This window comes from Electrona antarctica (genome assembly GCF_951216825.1).
Source record: "Electrona antarctica genome assembly, chromosome: 7".
NCBI classification, from domain to species: Eukaryota; Metazoa; Chordata; class Actinopteri; order Myctophiformes; family Myctophidae; genus Electrona; species Electrona antarctica.
The window spans coordinates 58,383,653-58,404,687 of NC_136812.1; the positions used below are offsets into that span (position 1 = coordinate 58,383,653).

The 21,035-nt window shown below is 45.2% G+C and overlaps 1 protein-coding gene across 1 annotated transcript in view; it reads right to left on the minus strand.

The window, feature by feature from the left end:
- The window catches only part of LOC306925925 (receptor-type tyrosine-protein phosphatase F-like), a gene marked incomplete at its 5' end in the record, with an annotated part of 147,415 nt that extends 126,993 nt beyond the window's left edge, over nt 1-20,422 (minus strand). The window contains 3 exons of the mRNA XM_079505074.1: nt 941-1,129; nt 14,279-14,420; nt 20,279-20,422. Coding sequence (XP_079361200.1) covers nt 941-1,129; nt 14,279-14,420; nt 20,279-20,422 — 475 coding nt within the window. The remainder of the gene's footprint in view (nt 1-940; nt 1,130-14,278; nt 14,421-20,278) is intronic.
- Between the last annotated feature and the right edge of the window lie 613 nt (nt 20,423-21,035).

Consider the following 21,035-nt stretch of genomic DNA (forward strand, 5'->3'; position numbering starts at 1 on the left):
AACGCCATTGAAAGCAGCACATAGAACGCACGTAGATGCGCGCGCAACTTAAGATGGCGCGGTCCAGTGTCACACTCCAGTGTCAGCTTTAGTACTGTACTTAACACTTTAATTGCCCGGAACTATTTAATCCATTACATTCATGCGCCCAGTCGATTTATAAACACGGGCGCCTTTTCCGGACGGACCGGCGGAAGTTCATGATGTTGTGTAGCAGCTAACAATAGCCACACCACTGTAGAGTCGATCGACAACAACGGGAGACAAGAATAAATATATCGAGACTAGCGACTGGACCGCGGAGCGCCGTCTAACACAGGATCTTTTTTTCAGAAAAAGACGGGATGATTTAGATCGCGAGTTATGAACTTTTTTAAGATTTTCGTTTTCATCAGCTAAACAGAGGAGGGAGTTTTTCGATGACGTCTCACTCTTGTGCGTCACCGAGGAGAGCCCAGGAGGCGCGCCTGGGCTATACAGCCATGCGATCTGTTCTCGTATCAATAAACTTCGTCTTTTGGACAATACTTCGTCCTGGGCGTCGGGCGCTATTAATAGAAAGGACAAGAACTTCGTCCTGGGCGTTCAGGGTGAGTACAATGCTGAGGTATTTGTACTTTACATGAGACACTTCCAATTTCCAATACTTTTAGTTCTATACTCCAGTGCGACGCACTGTGAGCTTGTAGATCTGCCATTTTCAAAAGATTTGTATACGTTTGAAAACTTGAAGTGGAACATTCTGCATTATCCGTACTTTTAACCTTCGGTACTTTTTAGTACATGCTGATGCCAATACTCAATTGCATTCAAGTAAGTACATTTGATGACCACACTTTTACTTGTAAAATAATAGTTCTACATGGCAGTATATGTTGACACTTTTACGGAAGTAAAACCCGCGAGTACTGCATGTGTTCCCACCACGAGGCACACTAACCTGAGCGGAGCTGCTTGATTCGCCCGTCGCCTCCGTCGATGTCCACGGGCAGGAAGTCCTTGAACCAGGAGATGTCGGGGTCCGGGTCTCCGCTGGCCGCGCACAGCATGGTGGCGGTCCGCGTGCGCTCCACCACCTTCAGCTGGGGACCCATGTCTATGGAGGGGAACCCGTGGGGGATCTGGTCCTCTGTATAGACACACACACACACACACACACACACACACACACACACACACACACACACACACACACACACACACACACACACACACATACACACTTTCAGCTGGGGACGGTGGAGGGGAACCCGTGGGGGATCTGGTCCTCTGTATAGACATAGACGCACGCACGCACGCACGCACGCACGCACGCACGCACGCACGCACGCACGCAGTTTTAGTCATAGACAGTCTCTTGAATAGTTTTCATTTAGTTTTAGTCACATTTTAGTCACCTATCATAGGATTTTAGTCGACTAAATCTACAGTTGATTTAGTCGACTGAAAATGTATTTTGGCGGGCCTTGATGCCATCGTAATGATTGTTTTTACACTTGCTGAAAATAGCCGATGTACAAGCTTGTAGATCGGCTATTTTCAGCATGCAACCAAGTGAAAAATGACTTATACTGGATCTCTTGTCCACTAGTCCCTTCCTAACATTTTAGTCTAGTTTGTATTGGTTGACGAAATTGTCAGTATATTTAGTCTCAGTTTTAGTCATCATAGCTTAGTTTTCGTTTAGTTTCCAATTAGTTTCGTCAGTGGAAAAAGGTTAGTCAACGAACATTTTCCGTCTTAGTTTTAGTCAACGAAACACTGGTCCACATATATTATAGCGGCATTTTGCGGGTCTTTGCCACAAACTCCTTTCCAGCTTGTGGATCTTTTCCTATACTTTGTGTGTGACGCTGCGGTATACGATCGAAGTAGGACGTTAAGTTTACGGGCAAAACAAAACAAAACAAAACCAAAAGGTCGACACTATACGTATCCTTCACATTATGGACACAAAAGAGAAAAGAAGAAAAAGACCAGAACACAACATAACCCTGGATACAGGTGAAGTAAGTCAATATTCTCCCTGGGGGGGTGGGTTCCGAATTCCAGGCGTGGGAGGAGGAGGGGGGGGGGGGGGGTCGGCCCCTCAGCCCTCCTGGCCCCTCATATTGTTTTGGATACATGGGGTTGGAGAGTGTATACCTTGTTGTGAGGAGAAGTCTGGTGAATAAAAGGCGGAATGAAACTCTATATGAGCCGTCTCAGGTCACTCGCACGCACGCACGCACGCACGCACGCACGCACGCACGCACGCACGCACGCACGCACGCAATTACAAAACATAAGTAACAACTTAAGCCCTATATACATTTCCATCATTTGAAAACGTACAATGGACATTGTGCATAATGAGTACTTTTACTTTTGGGACTACATTTTAAAGGCAATACGTTTGTACTTTTTTATTGAATTCTGGGCTTTTGCTTGTAACAGCATATTTCTATATTGCAGTACTTTTACTTTAAAACATCTGAGTACTTTTCCCACCACTGTGTGTGTGTGTGTGTGTGTGTGTGTGTGTGTGTGTGTGTGTGTGTGTGTGTGTGTGTGTGTGTGTGTGTGTGTGTGTGTGTGTGTGCGCGCGCGCGCACGCATGTGCGCTCGCGTGTGTGCATGCAGACAGTGAGACAGATTACAGCTCATTCAACACTGCAGAGTTTCTCAGACTCACAGGGTGGCTGCAGGGAGTTTGGGCATGAAGTCAAGGTGAAACATAACCAGCTAAGCAGTGTTTTCTACACACCAAGCTATATACATCAGTGGTTCCCAAAGTGGGGTCCGGGGACCCCCAGCGGTCCTTGAGATCAGGAACCAAATGGACCCTTATTGGTCTGTAACTCAGAGAGTGTACAAACGGTCCATTTGGTTCCATTTGTACACTCTCAGTTAAATTAACTCTCAGTTAACATTGATTTTACAATATAAATTGGGGGTCCCAGAGATAGAAATGCCATTAAATGGGGTCCGTAGACTAATGCAGGGGTTCTCAACCCGTGGGTTGCGACCCCTCGGGGGGTCGCCAAATTATTTTGGGGGGTCCCCAAATACATTAAAAAAAAATGTTTTGAAATGAAACATGTCGAGAATCATTGCTAAAGCCGTAAAAATCCCTGGCATATCTTTTCTAATTGGGGTCCGCGGGCTAATGAGTGTCAATCTGGGGGTCCTTGACATCAAACAGTTTGATATATATCTACATGCACTGATATACATAGAATGTAGACACAGATAGCCTAAGCTCATAGTTTCATTGTACAGATATTCTACTCTTATGATTATTGATGACAACCTTAATGTATTTATACCAGGTGTTGTTCTTGCTTACTGTAAATTGCTCTGGATTAAGAGCATCTGATAAACGCCTAATTTGTAAATTGAGTACCACAGACGAAAAACAGTCTAAGTCCAAATTTCAGACTGACCCCTCCACGAAAAGGCCTTGTTGTCCTGAACCCTTATCTATCATTTATACATTATGGATCAATAGTGTGGACTTAGACTGTTATTCGTCTGTGGCATTCAATTGTATACAGTTTCCTTTATGCTCTCATAGCCTCAAATGGACCAAACGGACCCTAATGGGTCCATTTGGTTCCATTTGTACACTCTCAGAGTTAAATTAAAAGTGATTTTACAATATAAACCGGGGTCGCAGATATGAAAATGCCATTAAATAGGAGGAAAATATATGCCAAGGACCCCCAATAAGAGAATATTTTTTATGGCTCCAGCAGTGATTCTCAACCATTTTCATTTAAAGCACCCCCAGGTTTGACCTGAATTAAGCTACGGTCCCCCCATTGAATGGCATTTCTATCTCTGGGACCCCAATGTATATTGTAAAATTAAAGTTAATTTAACTCTGTAGAGTCTGGGTTAGTTACAGACTCAGAGGTCTGTAACTCTGAGTGAGAGTTACAGTACAGACCTATAAGGGTCCATTTGGTTCTTAATTATCAATTAGCTGGCGACCCCCTGGAACTCACTCACGGTCCCCTAGGGGTTCCCGGACCACACTTTGAGAACAACTGCTCTACACGTGGCGCGTTGTGAGCTTGTCGATCAACTATTTTCAGGTTTAATGTGCTGATGGTGAGTCGCTTTTTGGGCTTGCTTTCATAGTCCTCGCAGAATCTGGCAACACCGTTCACTTCCCCAGACCGCACCGTGAGAGCAACGCACACACACCATACGGCGGATTAAATGTCACAACATATTGTGGTTGTGTGAACACGACGCTCCCCCGTAATGCCACCTGTAACAGAATAGCCTGTACTTTTAGGCACACGGACACAAAGGAGCCCTTAGGCGAGGGAACACTTTTGTTTTAAATGTTGTGCAGAGGGAAAAAAAAACACGCCGCAATTATCTGTGGAATGCAGAGCTATGTTGTCTGCTAGACTGTGTCGTGTATTTTGGACACGAGACCATACAAACTTAACCAAAACGGGAGAGCGGAGATAATTGTGAGACGGCAGCAGACAGCAGATTAGATGTTCCTTGATGTTTATTTCGACAACACAGCATAGCAAGACATGGCATAGGCCACAACTGTCTGAGGAAGAATTCTGCCAACTAGTGCTACACACAGATTCTAATCTAAACACAAGTGGTTCTCAAGATGTGGGTCCTCCACATGATTGATTTTTGTTTTTTTGTTTTTTTACATCCTGGCAGTCCCCACGATGGGCAGTACTAATATGATGAATCCCTAGACTCTGTTTATCACTCATCGATTTGATTTATTATGGGTGATAGCTATGGTACTCACCATTGTATTTTATATAACAAGGTTGGAAGGTCCTCCCTGACAGAGAGATGCGAACTGCATTGGCACCTGTTCTTGTATAAAGCCATGCTTGGAGATTGTCATAAATGCATCTCATCATTTCTGAAATGGGACTCTGAACCCTACCACACCAGATCAAGTCATTTCCCCAAATTCAAGGTACCAAAAGTTAACTCTGAACTGCTTTTGGCTGCTGTGGCCCTAATACATGGAATGACCTGCAAACTACATTAAAATTGTCCACATTGGTACCCCTGAGTCGTTTTAAAACCTTGGTGAGCAAATACAGATCCCCACAACATGTAACTGTTTTAGATCGTTTTGAAATGTGTCTTAGCTTCTATTTGTAACCTATATGTAATTCACATGTATACCTTCTTTTCATTTTCCTGATCTTCAGATGTATTGTGATGTTTTTATATGATATTGTATTAGTCGACAACACTAAAAACGAGTTGAATTACTCAGTGTAATTTCGAGAATAAATGAATGAATGAATGAATGAATGAATGAATGAATGAATGAATATGGGGGTTGTATTGGGGATGTGTATAATGAACACATGGCCCAGTGCATCATGGGAATGTGGGTGGGGTTTTATGTTGTGCAAAAAAGTGGAAGCAATAATGTCACGATCACGACCTCGGAAGAAACAGGTGTGCTGAAAACCCCACATGGCGCGCACACACACGCAGTGACGCACGCACGCACGCACGCACGCACGCACGCACGCACGCACGCACGCACGCAGTCGCACGCACACACACACACACACACACACACACACACACACACACACACCTCCCTAAGGTGGTGTGAATTCAGCAGGGGGAGCCTCGAACCCTGAATGTTGCTCCCATGCTCTGAGGTCAAAGGTGACTTCCTCAACCCTCTCACAGTGTCAGGCCTCCGACATGGTTCATGTTCAGAAGCACTTTGTAAGACGCTGGGAGTAAAGACATTGGGTTGTGGACAGTGTTGATTTCGTCGACTAAAACTAAGATGAAAAATGTTCATCGACTACATTTTTTCACTGACAAAAAACACATAAAAACTAAATAAAAACTAAGCCATGATACTGTCGATTTTGTCAACAAATAAAAACTAAACAAAAATGTTAGGAAGGGACTAGTGGACAAGAGATCCAGTATAAGTCATTTTACACTTGGTTGCATGCTGAAAATAGCAGATCCACAAGCTCACATGCAACCAATTGATCACACCTGATCACCCCCCAATTGGCAATCTAGGCCTACATATAATGTTGGGGGTCCTTGACATATGAAAATGTTTGAGAAATGTTTGATATAGCAGCATCCTTTTTTCAGAAAACTGTCAGGATTTAGAACAGGGGTTACCAAACGTTTTCATGTCAAGGACCCCCAAATTGACACGAATTAGCCCGCGGACCCCCATTTGAAAAGATATGCCAGGGACCGCGGCCCATATGAGAAGATTTTTACGGCTCTAATAGTGATTCTCAACCCGTTTAATTTCAAGGACTAGTCTACAGAGGATTAGTCTACAGACCCCCGTTTAATGGCATATCTGGGACCCCCAATTTATATTGTAAAATCAATGTTAATTTAACACTCTGAGAGTGTGGAACCAAATGGACCCTCAGAGTAATGTAGACCCATAAGGGTCCATTTGGTTCCAAACTATCATTTAGCTGGGGGCCCCCTGGAACTCCCTCAATGACCCCTGGGGGTCCCCGGACCCCACTTTGGGAACCACTGATTTAGAAGACATGTGTAGTATCGGCCTCACGTCTTAATGGGTTAACCCATTCTGGGCGGGAACCCCTTTTGGTGTTTTAAGCATTATGTTACTCTTTAGCTATTAAAAAATAGCAGATCTACAAGCTTGTAGGTCTGCTATTTTTGAAAAATCGTGAAAATGTGGCGCAAATCTTATATTCTTAGAATATATAGTCTTTCCGAGCGAACGTTTTTAACTCAAATCTTTGCTTCTTATCTCGGGGGTCCCTGGAACAACATATTTTCAGATGGGGGTCAGTGGCCAAACATATATTTTTCGGGGTCCTTGACATGAAAATGTTTGAGAACCACTAACATAGAAACATGGTTTTTTTCAGGGTCAGGATTTAGACGACTTTTATAGAATCGTCCTCAGGTCTAAATGGTTAACATATAGAGTGAAGATCAGTGGTGGCAAATAGATGCAGTGAACACTCGTTCCATTCCATTCGACACGGTCATCATCATTACTGCATGCATTGTTCACACACCATAAAAACAAGTCACTGATGCTGTTCTGACTGTGAGGCCCTCACGCACACAGGCAAGCGCACACACACCACGCATGCGCGCAACGCATGCACGGTCACACAGCGCAGTTCGACAGCTGAACATGAAACAGGGTTTGAGTGTGAAAGTCTGCCCCGCTCTGCTCTGCAGTGCGTACGTGCGTGCGTACGTGCGTGCGTGCGTGCGTGCGTGCGTGCGTGCGTGCGTGCGTGCGTGCGTGCATGGGCGGTTGATTCTCTGCCGTATACTTATCCGGACAGACAGCAAGCTATACGCTACAATGAGCCCAAGGAAGCAGGCACTTAGTGGGTCACCTAAGGCCACATGTCGGGGTCCTACAGGCAGCACTATTACTATTAACCCTATAAGGGTCCTTTGTATAGTTGCTTGTAAATATTGGAGGTCCTTGTGTGTGTGTGTGTGTGTGTGTGTGTGTGTGTGTGTGTGTGTGTGTGTGTGTGTGTGTGTGTGTGTGTGTGTGTGTGTGTGTGTGTGTGTGTGTGTGTGTGTGTGTGTGTGTGTGTGTGCGTGCGTGTGCGTGTGCGTGCGCATGCAATAATTGAAGCGACAAGAAAATCTCAAAAATGTAAAGTTTTGTTTGGCCAAGTCCACAGTAATATAGTAAGAGAGTGGCGACACTATAGCGTTGACTCCCATTGTAACAATATAATGTGGAAGTGCTCATTCTATCTCAATGGGATAGTTCCAGCCATAGGAGCAATGTTTGGAACTATAGCCCATAGGCACCCGCTGTGTGGCGAGATCAAAGTGTGTCGTATACTCTCCTACTCTACACTCTGGCCAAGTCCTAGCCCCCAGAGTTAGTGTGGAAGTGTCCTTGAGCAAGACTCTGTATACCCCTAATTGCTCCCGATGTGCAGGTTGGTGCCTTACACGGTACGGGTTACCTCTGCCATCGGTGTGTGAATGTAATGCACAATCTATGTAAAGCGCCTTGGATAAAGGTGCTATATAAATGAGGCATGAGGTAAAAAATTTAATAAATAAAAATAAACGCATGTTTCACTTTCCACATTGACGCAGTCAACCACAGTGCTTTATGTTGCATTTACCTGGTGATGGCTTCCAACGCTCATCTCTGTATCGTATATGCAGTGGTGGAAAGTAACTAAGTACTTTTACTTAAGTACTGTACTTAAGTACAATTTTGAGGTATTTGTACTTTACTTGAGTATTTCCAATTTCCAGTACTTTTACTTCTACTCCACTACATCTCGGAGTGAAAATTTGTAGTTTTACTCCACTACAATTATTTGAAAACTTTAGTTACTAGTTACTTTGGAGATTTTAATTTTGATTGAAAAACATACATTAACCACTTCAACCCACATTTCGGCCATTTGAAAATAGCCAATCTACAAGCTCACAATGCGTCGCATTGCGACACATTGTGAGCTTGTAGATCGGCTATTTTCAATAGATTTTCTACACATTTTGAACTTGTGAAATGGGACATTCTGCAATATGAATACTTTTACTTTTAGTACTTTAAGTACATTTTGATGCCGATACTTTTGTACTTTTACTCAAGTACATTTTCAATTCCGTACTTTTACTTGTTAACGAAGTAGTTCTAAATTGCAGTATTGGTACTTTTACTTAAGTAAAACAATTGAGTTGTATTTATTCATGAGGTGTTGTAAGCTCCCATTGCATTTATCTTAAATGTTTTCATTCTTATACTACGGAATATTAAACACGCTCACGTACACACATTGGTATCACTCCATGTATGTATTCCCACCCATTTTTCCCCCATACTGTACACATTCTTTATATGATGATTTCCTGTTTTTCCATTTTCATTTTCAGTGTATATTTGTACATCTTAGAATGTTCTCATGTTTTGAAAATGGAGTACCCTATGATGCAAACAAGTGTTAGTGCCTTTCATGTCTTCGTCCTCGAATTAAGTAGAAGTTTTTGTATTGACTCGTGCTTTCGTTTGAAATGTACCACGTTCTACATACTGTGAAATACAAATTTCAATCAATCAAAATCAGTCATGAACAGTAGGAGAGAGACTGCTTTCATGTTTTAGGCTCCAGACAAATGGAACAAACTCCAGGACACTTTGAAACCGTATCGATTGGTCTCCGTAGAGACAATCATCTCACCTTGAGTTAGATAAAGGATGTAGCAGCCTGATTGTGTCTCCCTAATTCAAATCAGGTGTGAGTGGAAGAACGGTATATGTCATCACGCAAGTGTTTGTGTTTACAGGAAGTAATCATTTTGAGTGACTTATGACCGTATTACCATTATGACTGTATTTTTTTCATTTCACCAGGTCTTTAAGGCAAGCTGCGCTGCAGAATATGGGGGTGGTGTGGAGGCGTGGCCCAGTGAGTGGTCAAAGATTTGCGCCACATTTTTAAGATCTTTCCAAAATTCCAAAATGTTTCAACATAATGCTTAAACCACCAAAAGGGCTTCCCCTCCATAAGACATGCACTATGTTTCTTTCGACCCCTGAACATATCTACGCAATTATAGTACTCTCCCCATTGGCACGATTATGATCCATCCCAAGAAAGGCACAGGCACACCTTATGCAGCAGCCACGAGACTATAGTTTACAGGAGATGTTGCATGAAATGCTACAGTTAAAATGTTCCCCCCGGGGGCCAGGCAAATGGACCCTGTCCCCCATGTCTGGCTGGGAAAGAGAGAAAATCTGGTTGTACCAGGAAGAAAACCTATATCTCCAAATGTATTATCTTATCTTATCTTAGCCAACCAGCCACTCACTCAGTCAGCCAGCCAGCCAGCCACTCACTCAGCCAGCAAGCCAGCCAACCAGCCAACCAGCCAGCCAGCCAGCCAGCCAGCCAGCCAGCCACTCACTCACTCAGCCAGCCAGCCAGCCAGCCATCCATCCATCCATCCATCCAGCCAGCCAGCCAGCCAGCCAGCCAGCCAGCCAGCCAGCCAGCCACTCACACAGCCAGCCAGCCAGCCAGCCAGCCACTCACACAGCCAGCCAGCCAGCCAGCCAGCCACTCACACAGCCAGCCAGCCAGCCAGCCAGCCAGCAAGCCAGACAGACAGACAGACAGACAGACAGACAGACAGACAGACAGACAGACAGACAGACAGACAGACAGACAGACAGACAGACAGACAGACAGACAGACAGACAGACAGACAGACAGACAGACAGACAGACAGACAGGGAGCAGGGTGTTTATTTTTGATTAAAATCACTAGAGGGAGACCGGCTTTCAAGCGGTATGTATCGGCACAGAGAATCAGCACGGACCAAACTCACTAACTAGAACGGAGTGTTCAACAGATCTCTACCGCCCTCCATCTTTCTGACAATGTTTAGGGGTTGTGTGTGCGTGTGTGTGTGTGTGTGTGTGTGTGCATGCGTGCGTGCGTGCGTGTGCGCGCGTGTGCCTGTTTGTACGTGCGTGCGCGTGTCCATGCAGGAATTGAAGCAACAAGAAAATCTCAAAAATGAAAAGTTTTGTTTGGCCAAATCTGAGGCCTTGGTTCTCAGCAGGAAACCGGTGTATTGTGCAGTCCGGGTAGGGAATGAGGCATTACCCCAGGTGAAGGAGTTCAAGTATCTCGGGGTCTTGTTCACGAGTGAGGGGAGGACGGAGAAGGAGATCAGCCAGAGAATCGGAGCGGCAGGGGCGGTATTGCAGTCGCTGTACCGCACTGTTGTGACGAAAAGAGAGTTGAGCCAGAAGGCAAAGCTCTCTGTCTACCGAGCAATCTTCGTTCCTACTCTTACCTATGGTCATGAAGTGTGGGTCATGACCGAAAGAATAAGGTCGCGAATACAAGCGCCCGAAATGAGTTTTCTTCACCGGGTGGCTGGCATCTCCCTTAGTGATAGGGTGAGAAGTTCTGTCACACGAGAGAGACTCGGAGTAGAAACGCTGCTCCTTCGCCTGGAAAGGAGCCATCTTAGGTGGTTCGGGCATCTGGTTAGGATGCCTCTCGGGCGTCTCCCTAGGGAGGTCATCGACGCACGTCCCACTGGGAGGAGACCCCGGGGCAGACCAAGGCGCAGTTGGAGGAAACACATCGACTCACTGGCCTTGGAACGTCTCGGGATCCCCCAGGAGGAAGTCACTAATGTTGCTCTGGAGAGAGGGAAATCTGGAGCACTCTGGTGGAGCTGTTGCCCCCACGACCCGACTACGGATAAGCGGTTGAAGATGGATGGATGGATGGAAGTCCTAGTGGTTGAGAGTACATTTCCTCAACTAGACTAAAAAAACATTGTCCTATTTGTTGCACGGATCAGAGCAATAGTTTTAAGTTTAACACTGCGGTAACACTGTTGCAGTGCCCCGTATGTGTGCAATTTAGGTTTGCTGGAGTGAGTATGGTTCAATTGAAGACCCCTGTGTTTGTGCCATGTTTGGTGTGCATTGGTGCAATGGTGCGTCTCGGAAATCTGGATGTTACGTGTGTGACGTCCATGTCATTACCGTCCGTTGGTCCGACAAACCCCATTATAAGTATAGTCTCGCAGCAGGCCAGACTGTTGCCTCACACAATTTTCAAAACGATTCCGTCACACACAGTCTGGAGCAACGGAAGCTCTGAAAATGATCCAGGGGTAAAGTGGATGTGACGCATTCTCCCCGCTGCCGTTTTGTCTTTGCCGTCACGCCAATTTGTCCTAATATCCATCCATCCATCCATCAATCCATCCATCCATCCATCCATCTTCAACGGCGGGGGCAACAGAGATGTCCAGCCTTCTCCTCTCCAGAGCAACATTAGCAACTTCCTCCTGGGAAAATTATATATGAAAATTATGCTACTTCTTCGTCCATTCACATCGAGTCTACCGAAGAAGAGGTGTGAACTGTGAATGCGACCTCAAAGCAACAAAGTAAAAGTCACGATGATGCAGAATGTTTCACAAGTTTTAAAAGTAGGCCTATCAGTCGACACCACACTAAGCACCAGAATGCGAGTGCAGGCCGGCACCACATGAACCCCACCTCTCATAAGATGCAATGGAAAAGTTCTAACTGCACTCACCATCTGCACAGCACCATCAAACTTTTTCTCCCAGTGTGGAGGAATAATTTTTATCTCTCTCTCTCTCTTGTGATCTCTCGCCCTTGAAATATAAAATCCTTGGTTTCTGTTGTGTGTGAACAATAATAGCAATTCAAAGCAAGCAGTTGTCCTCAAAACATATATGGGAGGAGCGCCCATGATCACGGCAGCAGAGCATGTTTGTGCACGCGCAGCTGCAGCCCGTCAAGTATAATTTATCTCTAAGCGAAACAGTAACATCCGCGATGCGATGTGAGCTTGTATATCAGTTGTTCTCTGCGCCTCACCAGCCAACACACAAGAGGAGGTGGAATAAACTGAAACCAGCGTTCCCCAAAACAATAGGTTTGGAGATCTGTCGGGAATTGATTACATGAAACAGTCACCCGTGCGACTAGTGCCAATGTTTGTAAACAAATAATTGGTCTATAACAATCTTTTGAAAATAGCAGATTTTCAAGCTCACAAGAGTGAAATAATGAAATGTGATTTTGTACAACTCGGACGGACGGACAGTCGACGTCCGGCTTGGTGGAGACAATGGACGAGCAGTAAAATTGGAACTGCAGTTTGAAGCTGATATTTGCCGGGTTCTCTCTCCTGATTGGAGGAAATTGGTATCATGGGCCTTTCTTTAAGTACTGCAGAGATGGAGAATCGGAAAAGCAGCAGAATATATACCAAATGTAATTATTTTATAATTTTTTTGCAAACAAAAAAATAAAAAGACTTACATCAACCTTAATTGGCCACCAACCAGAATGTTTCACCTCATTCCTCTAACTTGCGACACTGTTGTGGCAATAATAGTAAACAGCACACTCTTTCATGGAATATTGCTTAATTAAAAAAGATACAATGGTGTCGTTGTTTGATGCCAGAGCCCCCGAGCTATGTTTATCTGCCGTCCCATGAGTGAAGACATTTTATCAGCACAACACTTTCAGCACTTACAAGGTTGTTTGTCTTGTGCATCAGTTTGACGGCTGATTGGATAATAGCCCTTGGGGGCGTTCCGTCAATCATTTCCCCTCTTTAAGTTCCAAAGCGCACCTACGAGATCGATTCGAAACACGTTCCCGTTCAATAAACACTGTCACATGGAGATGTTGTCAGCCCTGTTTTACCAGCTGTCGGACAAGCAAGCAGCAAACAACTCACTTGCCACTCCGTGACCGTGACCATGAGCATGCAGCTCAGAGTTCCAATTGAAGTCCTTGTCATGTCTGGTGTAAGTACTGCAGAATTTAACATTTAACATTAAAACTGGGAAACAGCCCATGTCATTTTAGTTTTTTAGTAGCAGTGTGGCTCAGAGCCTCTGCCTGATGGCCTCAAAAAGTCTAATATCTCCCCCAGTGCAGAGGGATATCCCTTTGGTCTAGTGGTTAAGATGTTGGACTTTCACGTGGGAGGCCCGAGTTCGAATCCTGGGCATTACATTGGTGCCGTGACCCGGATCGGGTTTCCCCGTGGGAGGAGGTCAAAAGGGAGGCGAGTGTAGCAGTGGCTCAGAGCCTCTGCCTGGTGGCCTCAAAAAGTCTAATATCTCCCCCGGTACAGAGGGATATCCCTTTGGTCTAGTGGTTAAGATGTTGGACTTTCACGTGGGAGGCCCGAGTTCGAATCCCGGGCGTTACATATATATATATATATATATATATTCTCCCCAGAAAACATATGTCTTAACTTAAAATGTGGAGGCGTGGCCAATGCCATTTTGCTATTATGACTGCAGCAATCAGCGCACGGCGCTACACTGCAAACTGCACTGAATTAGTCATGGGTGTGGTTTAGGCTCTACTTTAGTCAAACCAATTTAGAGTATACCGGATGCCATTGCCTTTTTGTTTTTACTATTTTGAAAAAATAACTTTTACAATAGTTCAAATAGCCGGTGTAGATCGGCTAGTTGAACTATTTTAAAATGTTTCAAAATAATAAAAGATGGCAAATAAGTTTAGGGATAATGGGTAAGGGGTGGCACAAGATAGGGCCCATTAACTTCCCATGAATACATGTCAAAACAAGTCATTGGCAGGGGAAATGCGAACGCTTTTGAGACTTTCAGAGTGGTCCCTGATCCAGAAAAGGCAGAGAACCAACTGAATTGAAGGGAAGGGTATAGAGTATATAAGAGTATATACTGTATATACAGTACCTTCCAGAACGGTGAGCTTGGCGCTGGTGTTGATCTCGCCCCCGCTGTTGGCGGCGGTGCATTCGTAGATGGCTTCGTCGCGGTGCGTCCTGAGAGGCTGGATGCGAAGCACTGACCCCGAGCCGTCGTCAAACTCGATCACCTGCATGGACGGAAGGAGCACACGCAAACTCAAAACTCAGTGGCGTGCACAGATAAGACACTAGGTGGTGCTAGAGCACCTGCCCTTTGCCCTCTGGACAGCAATGTGCCCTTTTGGGGAAAGAAAGTGTGCACTGTACAGTATGTGGACCATGGTGGCATTGATCAATTCTCAATATATATTATTTATGCCCCGAAATCTATAAATCTCACACTATTAAGGCAACCGGCCGGTTCCACGCGCTGCACAAGGTGCCCTTTTGTATCACTTGATCACCTGGCCCTCTAAATGTCGCACGCCACTGCTCAAATCTATGCTGATGACACAGTAGCAGTGGTGACAAGTAACTACATTTACTTAAATACTGTACTTAACCCATTTAGGCCTGAGGCCGATTCTAAAAACGCCTCTATATCCTGACCTAAGTTTTCTGAAAAACTTAAAATATTTATATAGCAGCATCAACATTTTTACATTTTTGAATACTGTACATACTGTACAGAACCCCAAAATGGGTTCCCGGCCTGAAGGGGTAAAACACCAAAAGGGGTTCCCGCACCAGAATGGGTTAAGTACAATGTTGAGGTATTTGTACTTTAACTTCTACTCCACTACATCTCAGAGGCAAATATTGTACTTTTACTCCACTACAATTATTTGAAAACTACTTACTATAGTTACTTTGGAGAGTTTACTTTTGATTAGAAAACATACAGTAACCACTTCAACCCTATTTGAAAATAGCAGATCTACAAGTTCACAATGCGTCGCCTCACGAGTCACGACGCATTGTGAGCTTGTAGATCTGTTATTTTCAAAAGGTTTTGTACACATTTTTAACCTGTGAAATGGGACATTCTGCAATATGAGTACTTTTACTTTTAGCACTTCAAGTACCTTTTGATGCTGATACTTTTGTACTTTTACTTGAGTACATTTTGGATACGGGACTTCTACTTGTAACGGAGTACATGTACATTGCAGTATTATATTTTTTACTTGAGTAGCCTACTTTTTAGACCACTGAGAAGGAAGACACTGAAATGATTGCTGATGACACAGTAGCCTTACTAGCCGGTGTTCCTAGAATGGTACTGTTTCTGTACTTTTTCCCCCTGGTTTGCGGAAGTCATTTCTCTATGGAGAATAACATGGGGTCATCTTAAAAATGTCTACGTCACATCTAAGCATCGCGGTCCGAAAATAAACAAACCCTGCGATATTGTTGGGCTTCCATTGACAATGAATGGTAGACTGCATCTTTGTATCTTCATGATGCTGGCTTCCATTGACAATGAATGGTAGACTGCGTCTTTTACATCTGCCCGTGTTGAACGCACCATCAGGGAAGCTCAAAACAGAAGCAACAGCGGAATAAGCTATTAGTGTTTGGCGTTGACAAAGATTTGCCAGCAGCTGTGCTGCTCATCCCACAAAATGCATGTTCCTTAAAAATGGGACATCATAATTTAAAAAAAAGGAAATAAACAGGCTTTCCAAATGGCACAAAAGTGATTGGCAAGATTCAAGAAGCGTTGAGAGAACTTGTGCTATAGTACAGTGGTTCTCAAAGTGGGGTCCGGGGACCAACATGGGGTCCTTTATTCATACGTTAATATGTTGGCTACGCAGATGCACAAGCTCACAGCACGTCACGCCATGCCGTGCTACGAGCCTTGTACATCTGCTATTTTTCAACATTCTTCTTGAAAGTATTTGAAAAAACATTGAACCATTTCCACATCTTCTCTTGGGTTCATCATCATCATCATCATCATCATCACCTTTATACATTTATTCTCGGAAATACAGTTGAGGGCAAGCCCTCATTTTCAATGTAGCCGAGGTTACAATTCACAAATACAGTCAAAACAATACATCAACACAACATTATGAATCCGGATTGGGGGGGGTCAAATCAACTAATCAAATGATTCCCGAGCACGGCACGGCTGCAGCTCACCGCTCCAAGGGATGGGTCAAATGCGGAGAACAAATTTCACTGCGGTAACGTGTGTGACAAATCGTACGACTTTGACTTTGACTCTTCTGGGGGTCACTGGCACAAAACATTTAGAGGTTAATTTGAGGGTAGGACTTGATATGAAAAAGTTTGAGGACTGCTGCTACAGTGTGCATATCATGTAGATGGGCTATTTTTGCCCCAGGATATAGGGTGCAAGTGGATGATTGTCAGATCAGTGTCATTTTGTTAACGAGTGTGTGTCCATCTGTTGAACGGGGTTCAGTGGACAGCAGCTATGCCTGGCTTTAGACTTTAGACGCCCGCTGACAGTCAACACATTCTTGCTCTAATGAAGGATGCAGTGAACTGCAGTCTCTTCCTGTCTAGGGGAGGGATAGCCCGCTGCCCACGCACGCACGCACGCACGCACGCATGCACGCACGCACGCACGCACTCACACACACACACACGCGCGCGCGCGCACGGACACGCAGATCGCCAAAAAGTAAAGGTACCGATATTGCAATATAGAAATACTCTGTTACAATTTAAAATGTTTCCTTAAAGGGCATCTTACTCACTGTGTTTGTTCATATTTCAGACCAGAGCACTTCACATTGTCCAGTCCGGAGCCGCTTAAATGCTGATTCCACACAGTGTGAGGAGCAGTAGCGAGAGAGAAAGAGAAACCAAAACCCGGCGAGGAGATGGAGAAACTATGCGATTCTGAGACGAGGAGAATTCGGCACTACTCTGTGCATGTAACCCTGGACCCTGATACAGCACACTGTAAACTCATCCTGTCTGAGGATGGAAAACAAGTGAGTCATGGAAACGTAAGGAAGAATCTCCCCAGAAACAAAGAGAGATTCTCTAAATGTGTCTCGGTCTTAGGGAAACAAAGCTTGTCCTCGGGAAGGTTTTACTATGAGGTTCAGGTTGGAGCTGGGATCATCGACTGTGTAATAGGAGTGGCCAGAGAGTCCATCAACAGGAAGGGACACATCCATCTGATACCCAGCAATGGTTACTGGACTATAGGGTTGTGGAATGGAAGTACTGGGCAAAGTATGCTGACCAAAGTGTCCTCCTCCTCCTCCTTGTGAGAGAGGAGATCCAGAAAGTGGGAGTGTTTGTGGATTATGAGGAGGGTCTGGTGTCCTTTTATGACGTGGAGACCAGAGTAAATATCTACTCTTTCACTGGCTGCAACTTCACCGAGAGACTCTACCCATACTTCTGTCCAAATTTCATCCGTGACGGTACAAACTCTGCACCTCTGATAATCACTGTCAATCACACTGATATGAGGGCTAATCTGCGGGGCGTGTTCTCTCCTCTGCGTCATCAGTGCCCATACCCGAGACGGGGTTGGTGAAAGCTAGGGCCTTTCTGTGTGGAGTTTGCCCGTTCTCCCCGTTAGGTACCCTCACAAAAAACATGCAGTAATCTTGTTCTCTAAACTACCTCCCCCTGGCCAGCCGGGGCGCCTGATGGAGGGGAAAGGAACTGGTAGGAATAACGTGTTCCCTCCACACACTATGCCCGGCTGGGGAAACTCTCTCCCTGTCAGGTGAAAAGAAGCAGCTTGGACTCCTCATGCATAAAAGGAAGCATGAGGTCAGTCCACTGCCTCCCCAGGTTGGCAGAGGAAGTGTAGCGCCCAGGATTACATTAGATAATTGACACTGGGTGAAAAAATGGGTTGCAAAATTGTGGGATAAAAGTTCTAATAAAAAAAGGGGGTTGTGACGCTCAGCCAATCCATGAAGCCGACGGGTTTGGTTTGACCAATCAGGGAAGCCGATGCATACAATCTCCCAAACATCTATTATTTTCAGACAGTGGAAATCATACACACAAGTAATGAAAAAACCCAAAATAACAACAACAAACAAAAACAATCTACAATCATGGCAGCTGATGCTGGCTCCCCTTCCCTCCTCATCCTCCTGGACCTCACTGCAGCCTTCGACATAGTTGACCACACCATCCTCCTTCACCGCCTTCACTCCACCATCGGACTCTGCGACACCACCCTGGACTGGTTCACATCCTACCTCACAGACAGAACTGAGTGTGTCTCCCTGGGAAGTGCAAAGTCCCGGACCCAGCCTGTCACCTGTGGTGTCCCCCAGGGCTCTGTGCTTGGCCCCACCCTGTTCACTCTGTACCTGCTTCCCCTCGGCCGTGTCATCAGCAGGCATGGATTATCCTTCCATTGCTATGCTGATGACACACAACTGTACATAAAACTGGACCCAACCCCTCCCCGCTCTGCTGCCCCACTGTCCTCCCCATCACCATCTCCATATTTAAATGCGGAAGTGCAAACAGGCGCTCAATGTTAAACCCCAGCTGCACGGGGTTTCCTCATCATAACTCCACGGGTCCGCCTGCAGTCCCTCCTCTTACCACTAGGGCCGAGTGCTTCAACGTTGGAGAGCCTCACTGGGGCCTTGGTTGGCTCGGTTTAAAAAGTTAAAGAATGAACCCAGAGGAATGTTCGTTCCAAATGTCACGCTCGTATCACAAAATGAACGATTGTTCCTGTTACCTGCTGTACTTGATCAATGGATTATGGCCATCATAATTTAGTATGGTAAAAAAAAACTAGCTATTGAAAAATAGCAAATCTACAAGCTCATAGCGCAGATATGAGCTTGTAGATCTGCTATTTTTTGAAAAATCTTGAAAATGTGGTCAAAGAATTTAGGTCAAATCTTTGCTTCTGGGGGGTCCCTGGAACAACATATTTTCAGATAGGGGTTCGGGGCCAAATACAGATAATTCTGGGGGTCCTTGACATGAAAAAATCACACCCGTGTGAAGTGAGTGGTGCAACTCCGTGTGGGGGTCCCTGGGGGGGGGGTCCCCGGAAGTTCCAGACCCACAGGAACGCACCCAGGGTGCCAGCCCGGTTCCGGCGAGCCGCTCCGCGTCCGAAACGGTTGAGAAATGACAGAGTTATCGTGTGGGGGTCCCTCTACTGTACCCTCTACTGTACTGTAATGTACTGTCACTGTACTGTACTGGCACACCCGAGATCATCATATATACAGTTAATATGTGCGTGTGTTTGTTTGTGTGTTAGGTTGCGCGGTGGTTGCGCGGTGGTGAAAAACAACCATTCTGTTTTCATGCTCATACCCACCCAGTCAGCCAGCCAGCCACCCACACACATAGCTCCGTAAGGGAGTGGTTGCACCACTTTTTTTTTAAAGTTTTTCTTCTTTCTGATTATTTGTTCGGCCCAAAAAACTATTTATTGTCATGATTTGTCAACTCGGCTGTTGGCTTTGTCCGACCGAGGCGTACAGGTCTTTAAATAAATACTTTTTGAAACGTCTCATGAACGGGACATTCTCTTCCGGTGCCCTCGTCGTTCTGGAAGGGGGGCGGGACTGCGACGCTCTATATCCATATTGTCTCTGTCGTGAGAAAACATATCAGGATTCAAATTACCCCATTTTGACCTGAGGAGGACGATTCTTAAAAAATGTCTTCTAAATCCTGACTCAACCTTTTTCATGTCAAGGACCCCCAGAATTATCTGTATTTGGCCGCAGACCCCCATCTGAAAATATGTAGTTCCAGGGAACCCCACCCCAGAAGCAAATATTTGAGTTAAAAACGTTCACTCTGAAAGAATATATATTCAAAAATTTGCACCACATTTTCACGATTTTTGTAGATCTGCTATTTTTCAATAGCTAAAGTATGACATAATGCTATAAACACCAAGTCTCAGTCATTGAGTTTGTGTGAGTGTGTGCGTGCGTGCGTGCATGCGTGCGTGCGTACGTGTGTGCGTGCGTGCGTGCGTGCGTGCAGGCTGCCCGGGTCGCACTGGGGCGAGGGGCAGACAGCTTCGGGGGGGGGGGTGGTGTACCTCAAAGCGCTGGGAGCTGACTTTCTTGCCCTTCTTCATCCAGGCGATGCGGGGCCGGGGCTCGCCCGCCGCCTGGCACACGAACGACGCCACGCCCCCCGACACCCCCGTCTGGTCCTCGGGAGCCTGCAGGAAGCTGGGCATGGCTGAGAGAGAGAGAGAGAGAGAGAGAGAGAGAGATTACATATTTCGTTATCTCAGTACCTGAGATGTAGTGAAGTAGTAAAGGTATATTGCACATTTAAAATACTCTAGTAAAGTAAAAATACGTCAACATTGTACTTAAAGGGACATTTCACCGCTGGAATGAACTGCAGTCACTCTATGTTAATAGTATTTGTACTAGATAACAGTAGCACAATTTGTCTCGAGGGGCAATTTGACCGGATTGCTGAATTCCTGCAATGACCATAATGCTTTGGCGCACTTGCCCCTCCTTGTGGTAGAGGGGGGAGGCTGTATGGAGGTGTGACTAGTCCAGGAAGGAAGTGAGACCACATTTTCATCATGACAAAATGTTCATGGTCATTATTGAACATAAACCCCAGGAACGTGTTTCTTGTGTCCTAAAACATCATTAGAATAAGATCTGTGACCCTTTTAGTACAGTACTTGAGTACTTATAGTTACTTTCCACCACTGAGTGCTACACATGCACTGCCAAAAGCAGAACTATATATTATATTATTTGATATTTATAATACAGACAGACAGACAGACAGACAGACAGACAGACAGACAGTGTGTTCTCTAGGTG